The sequence below is a fragment of the Acomys russatus genome, chromosome 18 (genome assembly GCF_903995435.1).
Source record: "Acomys russatus chromosome 18, mAcoRus1.1, whole genome shotgun sequence".
Classification (NCBI taxonomy): Eukaryota; Metazoa; Chordata; class Mammalia; order Rodentia; family Muridae; genus Acomys; species Acomys russatus.
In genome coordinates, this window is record NC_067154.1 from 6059186 (window position 1) to 6081662 (window position 22477).

The window sequence follows — 22477 nt, forward strand, 5'->3', positions numbered from 1 at the left end:
CGAGCTGGTAGGTCCAGCTTCATTCCAGGTGTTTAGGTCATTGCAGTGTGGGTCATGTCCTCAGTATGGCCTCCAGGGAAGGGTACTCCTTTGTGGAAAACAGATGAAGACCCTCTTCTGGTAGCCTCTGGCCGCGGCAAAACCAGAAACACTTTTGGCTTAGGCACTCTAACCGATGCCAAGGATAAGTCTCTGGACATGCTCCAGGACACGCTTGGCTTTTAGTCAAGAAAGACTGGTCGTTTTGCTTGTTTGTTTGTTTGGGCTTTTTACCCTGTAGTGACTAGCCAGTTTCCACCTGTTGTCAGCAGCCGGTATGGCTTGCCTTGGACCTGCCTTTCCCACAGGTTTCCTGACTTCCCCTCAGCATTCCACTCACCTGGGGTTCAGTAACCATACTCCCACTCCTGTCCTTAACTTGGAGCCTACTAGACCCACAGTGTTCTTATCGTTACAAGCCTGGCTGGAAAATACTATGCTCTCATGGGGCCATTCCTATATTACAACGTAGACCCCTAGGGGTTGGAGAGATCTGAGGTTGCTTCAAGGAGACCCTGGGGTGGTGGTAGGGAGGTGTTATGACCTGTCAGAAGGACCAGGTCAGCCAGTTTCTTTGCTGGCTAGCCTTACCACACAAGGCTCCTACATGGTACTAATGTACCTGGCAGAAGTTCTGAATTTCATAACATAGAAGTTCAAGGGGCTTGGGTTTTTTTTGTTTTATTTTAACTTTTATTATTATTATTATTATTATTATTATTATTATTATTATTATTATTATTATTATTTATTTTTTGGTTTTTCGAGACAGGGTTTCTCTGTGTAGCCTTGGCCTTCCTGGACTCACTTTGTAGACCAGGCTAGCCTCGAACTCACAGCGATCCGCCTGCTTCTGGCTCCCGAGTGCTGGGATTAAAGGCATGCGCCACCACGCCCGGCTTTGATGTTTTGAATGCATGTATGTCTGTGTGTGGCTGTCAGGTTTTGGAGCTACAGACTGTTGAATTGAACCTAGGTCTTTTGGAAGAGCAGTCAGTGTTCTTAACCACTGAGCCATCTCTCCAGCCCCAGGTTGTTTAAGAACAAAACAAACAAACAAACAAACAAACGGGGGATTGAACCCAGGGCTTTGGGCTTGGTAGGCAAGGGCTCTACCACTGGGCCCCAGCCCCAGCCCAGTTCTAGTTTTGATTGCTTTCCTTGGTCTGAGTACTTCTAAGCCTGGGCACTAAACCATTATGGTCTGAGTTTAAGAATATGAGACCAGAAGACTCCACTGGGACGCCACCCATTTACAGGTCCGTGATCCAGCGGGGCCTTCCCGATGAATGCAGTAGGCAATGCCACATCTTCCCAGTGCAGGGCTCCCGCGGAGGTCCCTGGGGAGCATCTCTGTGCCGGATGAACACAGCAGACAAACCGAGCCGTTTCTTTCGGGTTCAGAATAGAGAGGAGGCAAGGATGTGGACTAGGGGTCTTTCGAGTCCCGGGACGAAGAGGCGGGGCCGGCGGAGATAGGGGCGCGGCCGGCGGGTCACGTGACGAATCAGCACGTCGGCAGGCGGAGCTGCGTGAGTACTTAGGGGTGCACCGGATCGGTCAGGAGTGGTTCGGTTCAGCTCGGCAGCGGTGCTGCGCTTGGTGAGTGCCCGGGGCGCAGCGGAAGTCACTTTGGCTGGGTCGGGGGAGCGACTCCGCAGCGGAAGTCACCTTGGCTGGGGTCCCGGGGAGCGGGAGCTGGAGCGGGTTGCGCACGGGCGGCGGTGATCGGCCCTTCGCCAGCCCAGGGCGCAGGCGCGGTTCTTGCGCCGCCCTAGATGCTGCGCCCTGTGGCGGGTCGCGGTCCTCCTGGAGAGGAGTCCTAGACTCCTGCGGGCGGGCAGAGCTTAGGGTCTTCACGCTTTAGGCCCGGGCCTGGTGACCCCCTCGCGGGTCGGCTTCCCTCCAGTGGCCTTGGCGCACCCCAAGGGCGGAGTTGGGGACTTCGGAGAGCTCCGAGGGAGGAGCCTGCAGGGAAGGGCTCTGCCCTGGCTCTCCTTCCAGCCAGCTGGCTCCAGGTCTCAGGGGTGCTTAGGACGAGTATCGACGTGCATTTAGTGCAGGTTTGTGGTTTATTCTAAAAGAATTTGCCCCGGGAACTTTCCACATACAAACCCACGCAGTGCCTGGCACCTTAGAAGACCGGTTCTATTGAAAAACAGGAACCTGGTAGTGGGTGGCTGTGGTGCATGGAACCTGCACGAAGAGTTAAACCGAGAAACAGGAAGAGAAACAAAACGGAGTAGAGGATTGGGGCTGCAGTCCCTTTCTCTGGAGGAGGATGGCCAAGATAATAGGAGCGTGGTGGGGAAGAGGTGCATGCAAGACAGCATCCTTCAGCCAGGACCCTTGCTGGCCGGCCCAGGTAGCATGCTGGAGGCGGTGTGGGCTCTGCACTGGTAAGGTGTTCGGGCGTGCCGATCAGGAGATGAGTTAGTTCGACTTGGTCCCTTGGGGGCCCGGAGTAAAAGACTAAAGCCCACTCTCACCTTGCCTCCTCCCGACCAGATCTTCTTACCTGTTGGGAAGGGAGGTAGATTGTGGGGTTCAAAGGGAAACCTAACACCTTTTGGGTGTCTCAGGAAGACCGATCCCCAGGTGCCTGCACTCCAGATCCAGAAGGGGAGCGCGTGCAGAACGTTGGTGAAAGTCCTCTCTTTTTCTGCTCACAGCCCTTTTAGGGGAGCATTGCTTCCCATAGCCTGGCCATGGGGACCTAAAACTTGAGAGCTCCCAGAGGCATACTAGAGCCAGGTAATGAATGACAGCACTTGGAAGGCTGAGGCAGGAGGATTCTCTGCATTGGAAACCAGTCTGGGCTACATAATGAATTCCAGGACAGTCTGACTGTAGAGTGAAACCAGTTCACCTCAGAACCCTCCTTACCTAAAAAAAAAAAAAAAAAAAAAAAAAAAGTGTGATTGGAAGAAGGCACCCTGGAGGAAAGTGACCTCTGCTCCTTAAAGACTGGTGTCCCAGTCCCACAGGGACTGCTAGGGGGTGAGGGGTGGCCTCATGTGTGTGCTGCTTCACTGGCCCAGGTGGCTTCAGAGGCTTTGCAGCACTTCCCTTGATGTGTTGGAGCAAGTGTTTTCAGACCATTCAGGCAGCGGAGGGAGGCTAGGGCCTCTTGGCTCCAGGTTGAAACGGCCCTCCTGGAGGTGCTGATCCGGCAGTTTTAAGCGGAAGCTTTTATGTGATAGGGGTGGAAACCTTTAGGGTCTCAGGTTGGCCACTGACTTTTAATGGTCCGATGTGAGGAAACTATTACATATGTGTGAGGTTGAACTATAGGCGATTGAACTTTTGAACCTCAAAGAGGAAACCAGGGAGGTGGTGGGGCCGCCAGAAGGCGAGGTGTATTAAGGCATGATGTATAAAGCGTGTATTGTCTTTGCTTAGTTAACACTCCCGAATCCATGCCCCAGTCGTCTGGGCACTCCCCTGGAGCTGCCTAGGAAAGGGCGGAGGACGGCTCTGGAGCATGGTGGACGTTGTAGGGGTGTGGCTCGGCTGCATGCTGAAACTGTCTTAGCTGTCCTGCTGAGATCCAACCCAGAGCCTTGGCCCTCTGCTACTGGACTGTGTCATACCCAGCCAGCTTCAGCCAGTCTCCTCCCTCCATTATCCCTCTTGGTTTTTTGAGACAGGTATTACCCTGTATAGTCCACCCTACCTAGCAGTCATTTTTAGTTCGAGCCTGAACCCCAACACCCCTTTCTGCAGACCTGAGGCCTCCCAGGTTGAGGTTTCGGATAGAGGTGGGTGCCCTCCCCACATGGTCGGTTTGGCTCCTGGACTTGCTTTGTCCTTCACTGGGACTTTGGCAGCTGTTCTTTTCCTTATTCTTAACTGCTTCTGCACTTGAAATACAACATATCGGTCTATAAGTTGTTTTATGTAACTTAATCACCTGTCTTATTTACTTGGTTTATGACATTCGCTGATGCTGATACCTGCGGATTTAAAGGTCGTTTTAATTTGTTGGGGATAGGTGGCAGTGTGACAGGAGGAACTCACCACATAGGTGAGATGGCTTTGAACTGCTCTTCCTGCCTACCTCCCAAGTGCTGAGATGACAGGTGTGTACCCTGACATAACCAGGACATTTAGCTTTAGTCTTTTTCTTTCTATATTTGAGACAGGGTCTTTCTATGTAGTCCTGCCTGTCCTGAAACTCAACTATGTAAACCAGGCTGGCCTTGAACAGAGATCTTCCTGCCACTGCCTCCCAAGTCAAAGGTGTGTGCCACCACTGCTCAGCTTTGGTTTGTTTATTTGTTTGTTATAGTGCTAGGGCTTTATCTCAGCATGGTAGCGCTCTACTTTAATCCCAGAACTCTGGGAGTTCAAGGCCAGCCTTTTCTAATATAGTGAGTTCTAGGTCAGTCAGGGCTACATTGTGACCCTGTCTCAAAAAAGCAAAATCTCTCATAGCTCAGTATGGCTTCAAACTTGATGGGTAGCCACATGTAACCTTAAACTCTTCTGTCTGTGCCTTTTAAGTGCTAAGCTTAATATGCCAGCACACATCTATAGCTGTCTGGGTTCTTTAGGTCACAAAGCTGGGTATCTGCAATTGGATGTAGTTTCTAAGTACTTTTTTGTGTACATGTGTTGGTGAGTGGGTAGCACCTGATAGAGGCTGACAGTGGGCGCGTTCCCTGATCCGCTCTCCGATTCAGGAGGCAGGGCCGGTGACACTCAGAGCTTATCAATTTGGTTAGTCTGTCTAGCCAGCTTGCCCCAGGAATTTTCTTTTCTCTGATTCCCTATAAAGGGGTTCAAGCCAGGTCCTCATGGCTGCACAGCGATGCCATCCCCTCTGAACCATCTCCTCCAAGCCCTAGTTTCTAATTTTTGAAGTTCAGGAGGTATGTGAGCTTGGGGGACTTTCTGTCAAAGTGAAGTCACCTGCAAGGCCGTGAAATGATTAGTCACTTAGGTTATGGTGGTGGAATGTGACCTAGAATTCCATCTCCTAACGGTGATTGATCTTTTTACTCGGGTATATCCACTCAGGGTCTTGCCCAGTGGTCTCTTCTCATGTCTCCAATTTCCATGTGAAATAGAAGCTTTCTACAAGACTGGAGGGCTCTTTCCAAAACTGTCATTTTATAAGAGTTTATAAATGCTGGGAAGGACCTGTAGTCTGTGATCTCTGTTAACCTATTTTTTTGAGGGGGTGGGGCAGGGGCAGGGACTCTATAGTCTGGCCAAGATAATAACACTTTTCCAGCAGGCTGGGTGGAAGAGGATAGGCTGATAAGTGCCAGGTTAGCATCCATAGACCATGCGAGGACTCTTAAGATAATCTGCTCTCAGAGCAGAGTTGGCTGCCCTTTGACCCTCTGACCTGCTGATCTGGCCCAGGCAAGAGGTGCTCACCCACGGCAGTCACATGCTCTTCCCAGCTTGCACAAGGTAGATGGTATTGGCCAGCTTGTGCCAGTCAAGGGTCTGTCAAACCGTAGCAGGATTCAAGCAGCCTGCCACTCATTCTCAACTTATTGATGCCCTCTGGGTTTGGGGCTGTGCTCTGATTCACTAATCAAATAGTAGAATAAACATCAGCCTTGAATTTAGTGTTGCCACGGATGACATTGAACTCCTTACCGTGCCTCTTTGTGAGCTGGTGGCATAGGCATTGTATCACTCACTACCTCTGGTTTTAATGGATGCTGGGAACTGAACCAGGACACTAGGCAAGCACTCTGCCGGCTGAACTGTATCCCTGGTCTCAAACTGGGACAGGACAGTTGAATGCTGACTGCTGTGTGCAGAGAGAGCTCTGGAGTCAGCATTGACTGGAGGTTGTATCTGGTGGCTCTGCCTGCTGCTGGCTGCCCCCAGCCTGGTACAAGGAGGCCACTTTCCAAAAGAGTAGCTCTGTCTATCACTTCCATAAGCCTTGAGAGGGACTGATTTCTTCCTGGCACACTCCCCCCCTCCCCCCCAAAAAAGGAGAAGGTAGCCAGCTGACAAAGTGTTTCTGTCGCTTCATTACCTATCTGCCTGGGCCTCAGTCTGGCCAGCCTGGAGCTTAATTTAGCCTGCAATCGAATTAGGGAGCAAGCTGAGAAGCATAAAACACTAATCTCATCTTACATCTCAAGGTCTTTAAAAGCCTTGCACTGTGTATAGTCTAGGAGCAGACTTGGGGAATAATATACTAGCCCGAGCGTCTCGGAAGCATCTCTACAGGTCTTGAAGAGTTGGAGAAGAAAGGTTTCTGAGAACGTTGACTGTCCGAACAAATTGTCTTGTTTTCTATCAACAATTAAATGTTTTTCCCTCTTAAATGAGGGCCTGTCCTAGTTAGGGTTACTAATGGCTGTGATGAAACACCATGCCCAAAAGCAAGTTGGGGAAGGAAGGGTTTATTTGGCTCACACTTCCACATCGTAGCCCATCATTGAAGAAAGTCAGGACAGGAATTCCAACAGGGCTGGAACCTGATGCAGAGGCCATGGAAAGGCACTGCTTGCTGCCTTGTCAGCCTGCCTTCTCTTATAAAACCCAGGACCAGCAGCCCAAGGGTGCCCCACCCAGGATGGGCTAGGCCCTTCCGCCTTAATCACTAATTAAGACAATGCCCTGCAGTTCTGCCCACAGCCTGACCCTACGGAGGCCAATCTCAATTGAGGAGTAAGAGTTCAGCCTCTGAGTGATGGCTCTAGCCTCCCCTTCCAGGTGTGCCGTGGGTGGATGGTAGCTGTGGGCAGCAGCCCTTATAAGCTGTTCTTCTTCTTAAGGGTCAGCCATGAATCAGTTACAATTCCCTGCTAGGAGCAAAGATGTGAAATCTGGAAGCCCACGTCAAGGCTGTGATTCAGACTGAGCCAAAAGGGGAGTCCCTGGCCTCCCTCAGGTCTGCTCTGCTCTGCACACCTTTGAGACTAGGACGTCTGCTCCCACTATAGCTGCCCCCCCCCCCAGCCTTGGACGCACCTGGGCGAACCAGTCAGAGGGGAATGAAGAGAAGATTCCCAAGGTCTTGTTGTGTGGGTAGACTGAAGTGGTCAAAACTTGAGGAGCAGGTGCCCTTAATGACAGGCAAAGCCCAGACAAGCTTGTTATGGAGGAGAAGCTCATAAAGTGCAGTTTCATGGTCCCCGCAGGCCTCTCCATCCTCTTGTCCCACCTTCCTGGTGTAGAGCCCCCTGCACACCTGTGTCACAGTTTGTGGCTGCTGGCAAATGAAGTCATCCCATGCTTCTGATAGTCTAGAGCTGGTGTGTGAGAGGTCAGCCCCGCCGGTGTTCCTGTACTGCTATCAGGGAGAGAAGGAGGAAGATGGCTCTGTGTGTGTGTGTGTGTGTGTGTGTGTGTGTGTGTGTGTGTGTGTGTAAACTATCCTGTGACAGGTGGCCTGTGGGACTCTCGGGTCTACATATTCTGCCTCCTTACAGCCTTTAGATTGTAGATTTAGACTCTAGTCTGCCAGAGTCTGCGTGACTACCCAAGAGAGCTTGGGGTCCCCCTAAATTTTTAGGGTGTCATTACATGCGGGTTTCCTTCACGCTGGCATCAGCTTCTCCTTGAATGGTTTATTCCGTTTTCTTCCAGAGCCCCAGGGGCTGTATTTGAGGAAGGGCATCCGCTAGTTGGGAAGCAATTGGGCTGTTGCTGTATAGGTTTGGAAAGGAAGAGAGCTGTGGAACCCAGGACCAGCTGGCATGAGCTAGAAATAAACTGTGCCCACAGCAGCCCTCTGCTTGCACACCTGGAAGAGGAGGCTAGTTAGCGGTGAATGTACTCGTCTGTTCCAGCCCCCTACTTTTGTGAAATGAAGACTTTCTGTTAACTAAAAATAAAAATCACAGAATTGGGAAATAAAGAGAAGTAAGTGTTGGCTAAGCCAGGGGAAGTGAAAGCCAGTGGCTATTTCAGGCAAAGACGTGGAACCCATGACAGGTTGACAGGTTATGGACAGCTTAGCTTGTCACTGTCGGCAGTGTCACCAAAGTGCCTGTGTGTGTGATGTCTGGGAAGACTGGGAAGACTTCAGGGAATCAGCTCTTGGTGCTCTGGGTGGGGACAGCAGGCTTCACACACGTCAGGCGACAGTCTCAGGACCCTCAAGCCTTTTGATAAGGCTGGTGGATTTTCCTGAGGGGAGGAAGCTTGTTTTAATTCAGACTCCTGCCAAGTAGAGGCTTTAAGAGTGGGTTTGGAACAAACTGGAATTATCCAGCACAAGCTAGAAGGTGGGGGGCTGGCTGGCGGGGGAAGTAATAGAGCCTGCTCTAGCTAGTGGCCATCTTTCTCTCCTTGTGCACTGAGGCAGGGTTTCCTACCCCCCTGTGCTCTTTACATCACCTGGAAACATGGGGCTCTAACATTACCCCCTCCGAGGTGCAGAAGCTGAGCCTAGGAGAAGGGTGCTGTCCAAGGGTGACAGTGGCCGACAGTGAACCAGTACCTGGATGTTGGTGTCCAGTCTCCGGGAGAGTGTGGCCTCCTCATGCAGCCACAGTGGCTGGTGACCAGGTGAATCACATCTTGATCCCACCCCTCATCCCAGCCTCTTGGAGGAGGAGTGGAGAACCTAGGGATTTGGGGCTGAAGTATTTTTTAGATATTGGTACGGTTAAGCTACTGAAGCCTCGATACCTAGGTTTGCCCCTGGGCAGAGACCTGGTGATGAGGATAAACTCCTGTGACTGCAGTGGCCAGGGCTGTAGGCTATGGAACCTGGGAACCCTTGGGGGCATGAGAGTGCCTGTGCTCTTTGCCACCACAGAAACTAAAAAGTTTCACGTTACCATAGAAACGAGCCTCTCTCTCTATATATATAATACATATATAACACATATTTATATTTAGCTTATATTTAACAGCTCAACAGATGCCAAGTCCCTATGGGGCATCTCAGGACACTCTTACTCTCTAAGAGAGTATGGTGTGAACCCAAATATGTCAGTCCACCAACCCCTTCCTTTATCCAGACTCCAACCCCAGGGAGTGGACGATGTTCCAGTGTTTCTGCATCGGTGTCTCTTGTCTTGGAGGAAAGAGTCAGGTTTGGGGTTTAGGAGATGACTTAGCTGAAAAAGAGTTTGCACAAGATCTGAGTGATTCCCAAGGACCCGAGTGATTCCCCCAAAACCCATGTTTAAAAAAAAAAAAAAAGCCAGGTGTGTTGGTGCACACTTGCAATCCCAGCCCTGGGGAGGCAGAGACAGGCTCACTGGCAGTAGCCAGCCTTGTCTGTTTGGTAAAGTCCGGGCCTTGTTTGGAAATAAGCTGGATGGCACCTGAGCAACAGCTGTTGTCCTGGTCTCCAGAGGTACAGACATACAAACATTCTTATATATACTTGAACATGGACACACACCAAAAAATGCACAAAAAGGTTAAGATGCCAAGTACAGGTCAGAGAGTGCATCTTAAAAAAAAAAAAGGAAGAAAGGAAACAGTTATCTAACAATATAACCACGGAGGCCATTCGATGGTGACACATGGTCATGTGAGACAGGCTTCCGATGAGTCAGTGGAAATGGGGACTGTAAGTGTTGGATAGAAAGCCTTCAGGGAGGAAGTCTTACTGGTGGCAGGAGATAGTGATTTTTCAAAGGTCTTTGGTCTGTGTGGCTGTGATTCTTTGTAAGACAGTGGGTTCCTTGCTAGGTGTGTTGGGGGTATGCTTGCGGTTGCAGCCTTCAAAAGGCAGAAGCCCCAAGAAGGGACTTGATACCCTGTGAGCATATACAGGGGGAGGAAGTCTCCCTCAGGCACAGTCATAGGGGAGGGGAGTAAGGGGAAAATGGGAGGGAGGGAGGAATGGGAGGATACAAGGGATGGGATAACCATTGAGATGTAACAAGAATAAATTAATAAAAAAAAAAAATTAAAAAAAAAAAAAACAAAAAACAAAAGGCAGAAGAAGCCAGAGGGTCACTGTAAGTTCAAGGCTGGCTTGGTCTGTCTAGCAAGTTCCAGGCCTGTTAGGGCTACACCCAAGACCCAGTCTTAGAGGGATGAGGTAAGGAAAGGAGAGAGGACTCTGAAATACAGGAACGTGTTTGTTTAAAGATGTGCGTATATGTACGTTGTAGACCATTTTCTGCTATTATAAGGAGATACCCAAAGCTGGGCACTGTAGAGAAGGGCATTTATATAACTCACTGCCTGGCCGGGAGTGGGGTGCACTGTGAGTTCGAAGCCAGCCTGGTCTACAAAGTGAGTCCAGGACAGCCAAGGATACACAGAGAAACCCTGTCTCAAAAAACCAAAACCAAGACAAACAGCAACAACAAAAATAACTCACTGCCTGGGAGGCTAAAAGCTCAAGGCCAGGCCCCGAGGTTTTGGTCCCTGTCCAGGCTCTCCTGCCTCAGAGCACACAATAATGTCGGCGCTGTGGCAGGAGTGCCTGTGATAGGGGCCCTACATAGCTAGAAGGGAAAACAGAACAGCAGGGAGGAACCATACACCAAGACCTCCCTCCAAGCCTGACCTTTTGAAACCACCTATTTCAGCTGAGAACCGGGCGCTCTACACAGGAGCCTTTGTGGGGCACTCGGATGCACCGTAGCCATAGGAGTCATCAAAGCGCAGTCACTGCCTTTGTGCGTTTTCCGTACAACAGAACCTTGTCTATGCACCTGACCTGCCTGCTTAGTAGTTAGTAGTCACAGCCCCTGTGTGCCCCCCCCCCCCATCTTCTACTTTCTTGCCTAACTGTCTTAGGGTGGTTTTACTTCATTTCTGCAGTATGATTTGCTTCAGGTGGTTCATTTTCAGTGGCTGTTGTGAACTGTCAATGCCACTTGTAGTGATTTAACAGGCACTATGCCATTGGACCTTTGCCTCACTTAATGTTCTTGTGCTCATGCAAATTTCTCGGTGGACATTGGCGTCCTTGAGTTGTGTTTTGGGGTCACTGTATATGTGTCCAGGTGATTGTTCAATGCTGACCCCATGCATACAGGTTTCAGCTGACAGGTCTAGGCTGGCTTCTCTGTGGTGGTTCCAGGCTCTAAGAACCAAATTGCTTTGGCCTCTGGGACCGACAGTTTCTCGATTTTACCTGAGCCTCCCTGAGGTTGAACGTATTCATGTCTGCATTAACCATTTGCACTTTTTCTATAGTCACGCTATCCATTTTCCCATCATGCTCTTTGTTTTTGATGTGAGAGAGTGTGGGGCTGCGGTTGGAACCAGAGTCTCGTGGATGCCAAGTCTTGTTTCATCCAGGACACAAACCCTTTAAAGGGAGCACTGTTTTTCCCAGGTGTCTTGGTTGCTGTTTTTATTATGAAGACTTATTTATTTATTATGTGTGTACATGTGGAGGTCAGAGGACAACTTGTAAGAGTCAGTTCGCTCCTTTATCAAGCAGGGGATCGAACTCAGGTCATTGGGCTTGGCAGTAAGCACCTTTACCTGCAGAGACAAATCACAGCATAAGACTTTTAATTTTAATGTGATGCCTAACAGGTTATGTTTTATGCCGGTTTTAGGCTTTCCAGAGAGTTAGTTTTGTTTGGGGCTTTTCCCTCATTTTTTGTTCTGTGTATCAGAGTATAGCCAAGGCTAGACATGAGCCCTTGCCCCTCATGCCTTGGCTCCTGAGCCCTGGGATTGCAAGCATGCCTCACAACCAGCTCAGACTTGCATGTTTCTGTGGTCTTTTTACCATGTAGCAATTTTTTGGGGGGAGCCAGGTGTACAGAATTGGCCCTCCTTGTTTTCCAAGGGCAGACAACCAGCTGTACAAGCACATCTGCAGGAGTGTGTCACTTCCTCTTTTCCTGGCCCCCCGCATACTCTTCCCACACCTAAGATGAGTTTTGAGTGGTCTGTCGTCTCCTCCTCCTCCTCCTCCTCCTTTTTAATAGAATGTTTCTGAGCCAGTATCACCTGGCATTTTATAATATTTGTGATTTTTAATTTATTTATAATACATTTTATGGTATTATATATAATAGAAATATGGTTTATAATACATAAATACAATGTGATTTATTTATATTTATAATATATTGTGAAGGTCTCCACTGGAGACTTGCTGCGTGTACAACACATTGTTATTATAGATGGGTTGTTGCTCAGACCCCCCTCCCTCGTACTCCTCACACACCCACCAGACTATTGTTCTAACATTGAGGACACAATTCTGTTGCTTGAACTCAAAGGAGGATTTTTAGTTTTCCTTCAGGACAATTTTATGCCCGTGATCCAGCACTGAGGAAGTAGGCAGGAGTAAGTCTGTGTTCCCGTGTCCTTTGACCTTTGACCTTGATAGAGAGCACTCGCTCCTGTAAGCCCTAGAGTCAGGACAGGGCCCCAGCCTACCTACACCTATTGTTGCTCCCACCAGGCTCAAGCCTCATGTCAGCACCCAGGAAAGACCCTGCCTTTATTAGCTGTTTGCCTAAGAGGGTGACTCACAGGTTGAGCTGGAAATGACTGGTCTCCTGACTCTGGAGCCAGTTCATAAGGTCCAAGGGCCAGGGTATTGATGTAATAGTTTTCCTTCTCAGGACCAGGAAGCAAAGCCCTTGGTTGACTGGAAAAATCAGAGGAGCTCTGGGAGCCTGGTGCCCCTGGCGTAGTTAGTAGGCTTCCTTAATTCTTAGCAACTGGCTTGAAATGTGCCAGGAGTGGGCCTCACAGAGCTGGGGAGATGACTCAAGCCTGAAGTGGAAAGAAAGAACCAGCTCCCGGAAGTTGTCCTCTGACCCATGCACAATCACATGCACATACAAACAAAATAAACGTAAAATGTTTTTAAGTGAGGCATATGAACATTACTTCTTTTAGTTTTTTTACGCATTGCCTCTCCTTAGGACTTACGCAGATTGACTTTTCGGTAGGTTATAGCCACATGGCTCAGGCTGAACACTGACACCTCGAACTCCCAGTGCTGGATTTACACCACCACATCCAGCCTAAAGGTACTGTTCTAGAACTCTGGAGAGACTCTCTTAAACTTAGTTCGTCGGGCACATACAATTTAAAAATAGCCAGGAGGTGACATCCATACTGTTGAGTTGCTACAGTGTCCCGTCAAACCACGCTTCACTCACAGCGGGACCGTAAAGGCAGCCGGGAGGCCTGAGCAGTACCCTCGTGTGGAACTTGTTCTGATGCCACCTGTGTCCTTTCTAGGTGGGTGCAGGGTCTGGCTCCCAGAATGTGGTGGTCCTTGGTCCATCTCTCGTGCCTGCTGGCACTGGCCAGTGCCCACAGCAAGCCTTCCTTCCACCCACTGTCGGATGACCTGATTAACTACATCAACAAACAGAATTCAACGTGGCGGGTAGGTTGTGCTGCTGTTTCCTGTCTGTCTGTCTGTGTGTCTGTCTGTCTGTCTCTGTGGGTCCCTGCTTTGGGTCACCTTGTGCACACTGCTTCAGAGGTGATTAGCTGGCTGTAGGACATTATTTTCTGGAAGGTGAAGCTCACAGACCACGCCAGCTTCCTCTCTGGTCTCCACATTGTGTGCATGGGAGCACACATACGTGTGAACACTCGTACATGGAGGTGTGTGGGGGGATGTGAGCTCCAGAGCCAGATGGACCCTGGGAAAGCTACCACGGAAGATGAGATGGTTTCTTACTACTTCCCTGCCGTCATTTCCTCCAGGTCTTGGGGCAGGTCTCCCACTAACAACTGAAGGTAGATTAGAGAAGACGCGATGGTCTGAGGGCTGCGCTCCGACTCTGAATCACTCTGCCTGTTTCCCCAGCTCCCTGAATCGGGGAGGACCCCTGCCCTACACATCCCCATCTTGGGAAACCCCTTGGGTTGGTGGATGACCTGTCCTGGTGTGACTCTCTTCCAGGCTGGACGCAACTTCTACAATGTTGACATGAGCTACGTGAAGAGACTGTGTGGTACCAAACTCGGTGGACCCAAGCTGCCAGAAAAGTGAGTGACACAGTCTGGAGTAGACATGGTCCCCACACACTGGCGCGGGAGCAGTGGTGCTAGTGTTGGGGTGTAGGGAGAGACAGAGGAAGCCCCCTCTGAGTTCCCTAAGTGTGTTCTTCAGAGACTGTCTCAAATGCTGGATTTGGTCCCTTATCTCCAAGGCGTCTCACATCCTCACGTGAGGCCCCAGGCATGGCAGTTGAGGTGTGGCTACAGTCCATAGGAGCTGCCATTAATATTTTATTTTTCTGGAAAACTGCAATGGACATTTATTCTCCTGTGTGTATTGTTCTCAGCAAGGCTTAGGGATGTCTGCTAAGGGTGCTAATGATGTTGTCTTAACTCAAGTCAGGCGCTAGGCAGGACACTGTGTAGTATTTTAGGAAGCCCAAGTCAGAGCAGTGGGAGAAGACTGAAGGCATTGCTTTAGAACTAGGCACACTGCATAGAGAAGCAAAGGTTCACACTGCACGTCTCTGCTTCGCGCTCTCCCTTCTGATCCGATGACAGACACACAGTGTAGTCCTCGGATACGCTGTGCCCTGTGGGCTTTGGCTGTGGCCTTCAACTTCCTGCCAGACACACACCTTTATATCCAGCCCCCACACCAGTCTGGGCATCAAACTGGGGACTCACACATGCTTGACACGTGCTCAGCTGTCAGCTACTTCTGCAGATCTGAGGGGAGAATTTGAATGCTTTCTGTAGACAGCTGTAACACCTCGCCTAGGCACATCGACCCAAGGGCATTGCTAAATGTCTCTTCAAGGAAAATGGAAATAGAATGAATGCCAGGGCTGGAAAGATGGCTCAACGGTTAAGAGCACTTGTTGCTCTTTCAGAGGATCTGGGTTCAGTTCTTGACACCTACATGGTGGCTTAAACACATCCATAGCCCCAGTTCCAGAGGATCTAATGCCTTCTGACCTCTGAGGGCCCCAGGCACACATGTAGTGCCCAGACACACATACAGGCAAACCACTCACACACTAATTAAGTCAAACTAAAAGAAAAGGATGAATCACAGCTGCCTCCCCCTGCGTATCCATTACATCAACTTAAATATCACCCTGGAGAATCATTGTTAAGTGGCTTGAATGAGATGTGATGAGGTAAGACTAAGGACTTGCTCAACGTGGGAGGATGAAGAGTCCTAAGCTAGCCTGGGCTACATAGCCAGACCCTGCAGAAGAAGGAGGAGGAAGAGGAAGAAGGAGACGAACAAGAAGAAGAATAGGGGTTGGAGCGGGGGAGACTTACCTGTGTCGCATGGGTAGGACAGTTGACCAATATCCATTAAATAAGCATAGGAGGAAAGGTACACAATGCTGAGTCCCACTGGAAAGTGGTAAAGGATGCCACCTGCCTGTGTCTCACCACCTCTCTAGGAGATGCCGCCTAATCTGGGGACAGCTGCTCTCTGAGTCTTTCAGGGGTAAGGGAGTGAACTGCAGTTTGTAACAGTCCTCTTTTTTTTTTTTTTTTTACCCAGGGTTGGGTTTGCTGAGGACATAGATCTGCCTGAAGAGTTTGATGCACGGGAACAGTGGTCCAAATGCCCGACCATCAAAGAGATTAGAGACCAGGGGTCCTGCGGCTCTTGTTGGGTAAGACCCTGCTGGTTGGGGAGGGCTTCCGGGCCGAGATTCGGCATATCTAAGGAGGGACCAGCTGTGACAAGGCAAGTGAGAAAATATTTGAAGTCAGTTTCTTTCCCTCACTGTTTGTCGGGAATTACTGCAAGGCTAAAGTGAATGGTGGACATACGATGAGGAATGGGCACTGGGTTTTTTTATATCTAGGTCCATGTGCACAGGCTGTGAAGCCACTTTCCCTCAGTAAACACAGCAGCTCTGATCCAACACAGCTTCAGGAATGTTCTGTTTGTCAACAAGCTGTCTTGTGTCTTTTCTTTCTTTCTTTCTTTTTTTAAATTTATTTTTATGTATATGAGTGCTCTACTTACATGTATACCTGCATGCCAGAAGAGGGGATTATAGGGTTTAGATGATTGTGAGCCACCATGTGGTTGCTGGGAATGGAAGAGTAGACAGTGCTCTTAACCTCTGAGCCATCTCTCCAGCCCCTGTCTTGTGTTTTTTCAATTGTGGCAGAATAGTCACGGCAGAAAATGCAACCCTTTTAACTAATTAATACAGTCCAGTGGCATTAAATATGTTCCCAATGTTGGGTGGCCATCTACACAGTCCTTTCATCTCCCCGTATATGAATGGGTCAGTCATACTGACTCCTTGTGTGGCTCTTCTGTGCCCATGCTGGCTCCCATCTGCTCCGTGTGAGCCAATTCCCCAGGCAAAAGGCCTTGATTGGTCTCTTTGATGCTAAGTGTGAGCCCAGGAGCCTCACCTGACATTGAAAGGGTCTAATCATTCAGAAGATTGAGAGCCCTCGGTGCTTTGAGCAAGGCGGGCTCCTTTTGAGGTGGGACTTACTATTACCACAGGCATTTGGGGCAGCAGAAGCCATGTCTGACCGCATCTGCATCCACACCAAAGGCCAAGTCAACGTGGAAGTGTCTGCTCAGGACCTGCTCACCTGCTGTGGTATGCAGTGTGGGGATGGGTAAGTGTTGGGCACCTGTTCCTGGAGAGTCTAGCCCCGTCCTCCTTTCCGCTGAGTAACTCAGGGCTCCCTAGGGAGGGGAAAGCTGTTTTCATGGCTGCGACAGAGGGAGATGTGAGGGACTCAGGCACACTGTTGTAGTAGCTACCGTTGAGTTTCTTGGAACCTCAGCTCAGTGGGGATAGAGTCCTGGCAGGACATGGCCTCTAAACGTGCTTGCTTGCTGTTTCCTGTCTGGCTTTTGCCCTCACTTGTCCCCAATCCTACCCCACCCCCTGCTCAGGGACACATACTGCTGCTCTGGTCTGTAAGGATGGCAGGCCATAGTTGGGGCTGGAGGTGGGTGGAGGTGGGTATGGGTGGGTGGAGGGTTGGGGGGGGGTCACATTAAACTTAGTCTGTAACTCAGGTGCTCACCAGTGTCATCTGGCTCTTAGTCTGTAACAGTGTTGCAGGTTAGATACTCCTGAGAGTTCCAAAAGAAATGTGTCTGGGCCTCACACCAATAGTCTAGGAGCCGCAGGAAGAGGAGAGGAAGGGTAGTTCCCACTTCTCACCAGGCAGAGCCTCACACTTCCATAGTCTGCCTAGTGCATTAGAGCTGCGAGGGACAGCACACCTTGTTTCTCAAGGGGCTCCCCTAAATACAGCCCCCAACCCAAGTGGATGCCTTAAGCCAGGGGCAGGACCCGGTGTTGGCCTGTTCCCTCATGGCTTGTTTCCATCTTAGTTGAACATACATTTGCTGTGCCTGTGTCTCTTTAGAGTCCAGTGGGTGGCAATGAAACCTACATGAATCCTCCTTTCTTCATAATCAAAGGCATAGAAGTTGTCCTCAGCAACCTTACTTTATGATTTTCTTCCTCTCATTACGTTCAGAACTTGGCCTTTTCACCTGAAGAAGGCGTTTACAGCTTCCGTTTGACATGTCTGAGCTGCCAGCATCACCACTCTTAGGCTTGGCTGTCGAGGGTAGCTCGAACCCACCCCGCAGCATCACAGCTGTGGATTTGATAACAAAGATGGCTAGTGATAGGAGCGTATGCTCAGTGGATACTCTGGATGGAGATGCTTGATACTCTGTGCTGAGCTGGACCAGGGAGTGTGAGGTCTTATCACGCTACTCAGAACGGTGTGCAGTTTAAAGCTGAGGGATGAATTCTGGAAAGTTTCGCCTAACGTGTTTGGACCTTAGTTGATGGCATCACTAAAACTTCAGCAGTCAGACTACCCTGGGTGTGGTGGTGGCACATGCCTTTAGTCTCAGCACTTGGGAAGGCTGAGCAGGAGATCTCGGGCTGGTCTATATAACGAGTTTCAGGACAGCTAGGACTACATTGAGAGACCCTGCCTCAAGGGGGAAAGAAAAGGAAGAAAGAAATCAAACTACAGATAAGGGAGGGCCTGCCATACTCCAGGAAATTGTGCAGTTGAGAACTACTGTTTCAGAAAGGGGAGTATTGAAGCTCAGTTTAATACGCACGTTAAAAAGAGTCCTTGTGGCCTTATGGATGGAGGTGGAAATTAGTTAAATCCCTGGCGGAGGGACAGGGACGAATTGGAATGTTGAGTTGTGGGAGGAGTCCTGTGAGGGCAGTGTCTCCCTGGGGATGACCTTGGTGTCTGTGCCATGTAGTGGTATGTGGGAACAGCAGGAAGTGTCGCGCCATTGACCAAAAAAAAAAAAAAAAAAAAAAAAAAAATGTCTTTTTCAGCTGTAATGGTGGCTATCCCTCGGCAGCATGGAGCTTCTGGGTAAGCAAAGGCCTGGTTTCTGGTGGACTCTACAATTCTCACATAGGTGAGTGAGTGTGCGCATATAACCCCTGTCTCTCAGGTGGATTTCCTAGGCAAGTGTTGGTGGTTTTCTTTTTCTGTTGTAAGGGGAAGGTCACGGGCCAGCTGGTAGATAGATAGATAGACCACCTACAATACAGGAGCGGCCCTCGCAGGGTGTAGACATGGTATGGCCGCACCCCAGTTCTACCTAGCCTGGGATGACATCCTGTCTCCTCCATCTGTCAGGCTGCTTACCTTACACCATCCCCCCGTGTGAGCACCATGTCAATGGCTCCCGGCCCCAGTGCACTGGAGAGGGAGAGACTCCTAAGTGCGTCAAGAGCTGTGAGGACGGCTATTCCCCATCCTACAAAGAAGATAAGCATTACGGTAAGCTGGGGCCTGCGAGGGAAGAAGAGGCTGGTATCATTGAGTGTTAAGAGTCCAGAGCCAGGGATGGGGTGGGGTGGGGGTGGCACACACCTTTAATCCCAGCAGAGATGGAGGCCAGCCCGGTCTACAGAGAGAGAGAGAGAGAGTCCCAGGACAGCCAGGGCTACACAGAGAGACCCCAGGAGCTGCAAGAAGGGAAGCTGAGTATTCACACCTGTCCTACTGGACAGAGCTGCACACTTCATAATCAACCTGGGTTCACACTCTAAACCTGTCTCAGCCCCTTGTGATCTCCAAGGGACCAGGCAGACAATTGCTTAGCAAGGGGTTTGCAAGAACCTGGCTTTAAACCGTGTGGTCTTCTTGGCCTCTTCTAGAACTGTATAGCTCTCCTTACTTCTCACCCAGGGAAGCCTTCCTTGACCCCTTCTGGAGGGCTGGAGGGGCTGGAGGCACTTCCTCACCCTGACCAGCTTTGTTCTGCAGGGTATACCTCCTACAGCGTGTCTAACAACGAGAAGAAGATCATGAAGGAAATCTACGAAAATGGCCCAGTGGAGGGTGCCCTTACTGTGTATGGAGACTTCTTGACTTACAAATCAGGTACCCTTTGACCCCCAAAGGCAGCCAGGGTTGGAAGGAAGAAAGGCAGGGGCTTTGGGAGGGTGGAGCCCTGGGTACTCGGTCTCCTTCCTCAGCCCTCTGGTCTGGACAGCCTGTGGCAGTGTGTCACTGGCTCCCTCTGATCATGGTCTCCACAGAGCCTCCCTAGGAGTGGGGTCCCTTTTCATCCCTGCCAGCCCAGCTCAGCTTCCTATTTGCTGGTGCTTCTTCCTTTCATAGCCGCTGTCACTCCTCTTTCTTTTATCTTTGCAAAGGTGTAGATCACCTCAGCGTTCCACAAGCTGTGGCTTGTGATCAACAGTTCACAGTGTCGGGGGGTTCTCCAGAGCAGTGGTTCTCAACCTCTGGGTCAAGAGACCCCTTTGATTCCGTTGGTAACAATGACGGCACATCCTGCTTGTCAGATACTGACAATTCATATTGTGAAGTAGAAACACGAATAATTGCATGCTTGGGGGTCGCCGCAACATGAGCTGTTTTAAAGGGTCTCAGCATAGTAGGAAGGCTGAGAACCACTGGCCTAGAGGAACGGAGCTTACGGACTGAAGACTCTGCAAGCCATATATAATGCTTGACAGATGATCCCTGATGTAGGTAGACTCTCAAGGTGGAAATCAGATAATTGGCCCTTGTGCTTTAAGTATGCTTTATAACTTAGGGTTTATCAGAATCTTTATTTTAAAGGCAACCAAGCAGTGTTTTTGTAGGATTCCCACTTTTTACATTTGCATACTTAAATGCGATGGGCTTCCAAAAATATTTTTTACAGTGCCAGGCATGGAGATTATACCCTGCTAGTCCCAGCACCCAGAAGGCAGAGGCAGGCAGCTCTCTGAGTTTGAAATTAGTTTGGTATACACAACAGATTCTAGGCCAGCTATTTTTAATAAGACCCTGTCTTTTCTCTCTCTCTCTCTCTCTCTCTCTCTCTCTCTCTCTCTCTCTCTCTCTCTCACACACACACACACACACACACACACACACACACACACACACACACACACACACACACACACAAAAAAAAAAAAATCAGGTATAGTGGTACCCATGTGTAATCCCAGCATTTGGAAGCAGAGGCAGGAGGATTGTGAGTTTGCAACCAACTTGGGTTTTTTAGGCCCTTTCTCAAACACACATTTTACATCTCCATACATACATAGCTATATAATCTCCTAATACCGTTGGTGCCCTGTGTCATAGACAGTGTCGAACTGCTGTAAAAAGACACTCTTTGTCTTAGTGACTGTTCGGTTGCTCTGGGGAGACACCATAAATAACCAAAGCAACTCTTAGGAAAGAAAGCATTTAATGGGGGCTTGCAGCTTCAGAGGGCAAGCCCCTTATTGTCACGGCAGGGGACATGGCGGCCCATATATGCTGGAGCAGTGGCTGAGAATGACATCTTGATCCTCAGGCGGTGACAAGAGACACTGTGCCCACCCCCAGTGACACACAAGGCCACTATTCTCTGACTCTTCTAATCATTTCATACAGCGCCGCCCCTGGTAACTAATTTAAATGTATGAGCCGATCTTCAAACCGCACACTGAAGCCCTCTGATTAGGACTGTGGTTTTGTTGGTGCTGGAGATTCAACTCAGGGCTTTGCCATGCTAACAAGTGCTCATCCTGAGCCCCCTCCTCCTCCAGCCTTCTAGAGGTTTCTGTGTTGGAGGCCAGTTGGTTCCTGTCAGCCTGTTACTTTTTTTGTTTTGTTTATTTGCTTGTTGGTTTGTTTTTGCCTGTACAAACGTCTGTGTGAGGGTGTTAGACCCTCTGAAACTGGAAGCACAGATGGCTGTGAGCTGCCACGTGGGTGCTGGGAGTTGAACTTGGCTCTTCTGGGAGAGCTGGCAGTACTCTTTTAACTGCTGTTTAACTGCTGAGCCGTCTCGTCATCTTCAGTCAGAACTGCCTTTTTTCTTCCTCAGGAGTATACAAGCATGAGGCCGGTGACATGTTGGGTGGCCATGCCATCCGCATCCTGGGCTGGGGAGTAGAGAATGGAGTCCCTTACTGGCTGGCTGCCAACTCTTGGAACCTTGACTGGGGTGATAATGGTGAGTGGCAGCCCCCTTCCTCAGACTGCATAAGCCTTGGGTCAGACCATCATAGCACCTTCGCTCTGCTGTGGCCTGAGGTGTGGCCCTGCTTACATGTATAGATACTTTGGTCTAGAGACATCTCTGTACCCAGCAGCCCCACATGGTTGTGTGCATGGTTCCCATGGCATGGGTAGCATTTGAGGGGAGCTGAGGGATGTGTCTCGGATGCTGCTGGGGCCAGGTGGCTTACCCTAGGTCTGACGAGTCTGAGCATATCAACAAGGGTCAAGGTCCAAGGCTGCTGGACATGGTGGCTGTAGCCCTAGCACTCAGGATGCCTAGGCTAAGGATGAAGTCTGTGGCCAGCCTGGGCTACAGAGTGGGGCATCATCTGAAGAAGAGCATACTTTGAAAACACCTTACTTTTTTCCCCCCCCCCCCCGTAGGGCTCTTTAAAATCCTCAGAGGAGAGGACCACTGTGGAATCGAATCAGAAATTGTGGCTGGAATCCCACGCACTGACATGTACTGGGGAAGGTTCTAATCTGCTGTGACCTGGTTGGCCAGTCCTTAGGGACTTTTCCTCTACCTTTAGCCACCCATGCTGGAAGTGAGTGATGCAGACAAGAGAGTATTTTATTCTTTGAGTTCACCTAACATACACGAAGCTTTTGACAAGGCGTGAGCGACTGGACCAGAGCGCCTGCCATCAGAGCTGCCCTCCCAGCCTTATCCCATGACAGGGATCACAGCCTGCACCCTCGCCTCCCCCTAGACTAGTGCTGTTAGTGTCTGCTGCTCTGGCTCCGCCTGCCACCCCTGCCACCTCCATCCCACCAGCCCAGCTTCCCAGCAGGACAGACCCAAGGGCTTTGGCTGCAGGTTTTCCAAAAGAGTGGAATGGCAACTTCAGGATGAGGACAAACGCCACCCGTCAGGTGCTCCTCGAAGCTAGTCACTTCCTGGGTCTGTGGCAGGCACTGATGGCCCAATGCAGTTCTCTGGGGAAAGCGACCTTTTTCCAGGGCATCTGCGTCCATCTCCCTTGGTACTGTGGGAAGCCCTCCCTGCTCTTGTCCTCAGCCGATGGTCTTTCAGTAGGGGTTTTACTTTTGTGTACCTCGACTGAGA

The 22477-nt window shown here is 50.0% G+C and overlaps 1 protein-coding gene across 2 annotated transcripts; it reads left to right on the forward strand.

The window, feature by feature from the left end:
• Window positions 1-1506: 1506 nt before the first annotated feature.
• On the forward strand, window positions 1507-21998 carry Ctsb (cathepsin B). Of its 2 annotated transcripts, XM_051160689.1 has the most exons (10): window positions 1507-1641; window positions 13159-13309; window positions 13835-13920; window positions 15416-15530; window positions 16388-16506; window positions 18222-18307; window positions 18532-18675; window positions 19165-19281; window positions 21233-21361; window positions 21793-21998. In XM_051160689.1, exons 2-10 carry the CDS (start codon window positions 13184-13186, stop codon window positions 21888-21890), a joined length of 1020 nt encoding a protein of 339 aa, XP_051016646.1. In that variant the 5' UTR covers window positions 1507-1641; window positions 13159-13183; the 3' UTR covers window positions 21891-21998. The 2 variants fall into 2 exon arrangements, with proteins under 2 accessions (XP_051016646.1, XP_051016647.1); XM_051160690.1 differs by lacking the exons at window positions 1507-1641; window positions 13159-13309; window positions 13835-13920; window positions 16388-16506 and having other exon boundaries at window positions 15457-15530.
• The last annotated feature ends 479 nt before the right edge of the window (window positions 21999-22477 follow it).

Excerpts from the sequence above, each read along its gene's own strand:
- Ctsb (XM_051160689.1), top strand. The coding sequence starts at position 13,184 with ATGTGGTGGTCCTTGGTCCATCTCTCGTGCCTGCTGGCACTGGCCAGT. Across the intron at positions 18,308-18,531 it reads ACTCTACAATTCTCACATAG|GCTGCTTACCTTACACCATC; the intron begins GTGAGTGAGTGT and ends TCCATCTGTCAG. Across the intron at positions 18,676-19,164 it reads CAAAGAAGATAAGCATTACG|GGTATACCTCCTACAGCGTG; the intron begins GTAAGCTGGGGC and ends TTTGTTCTGCAG.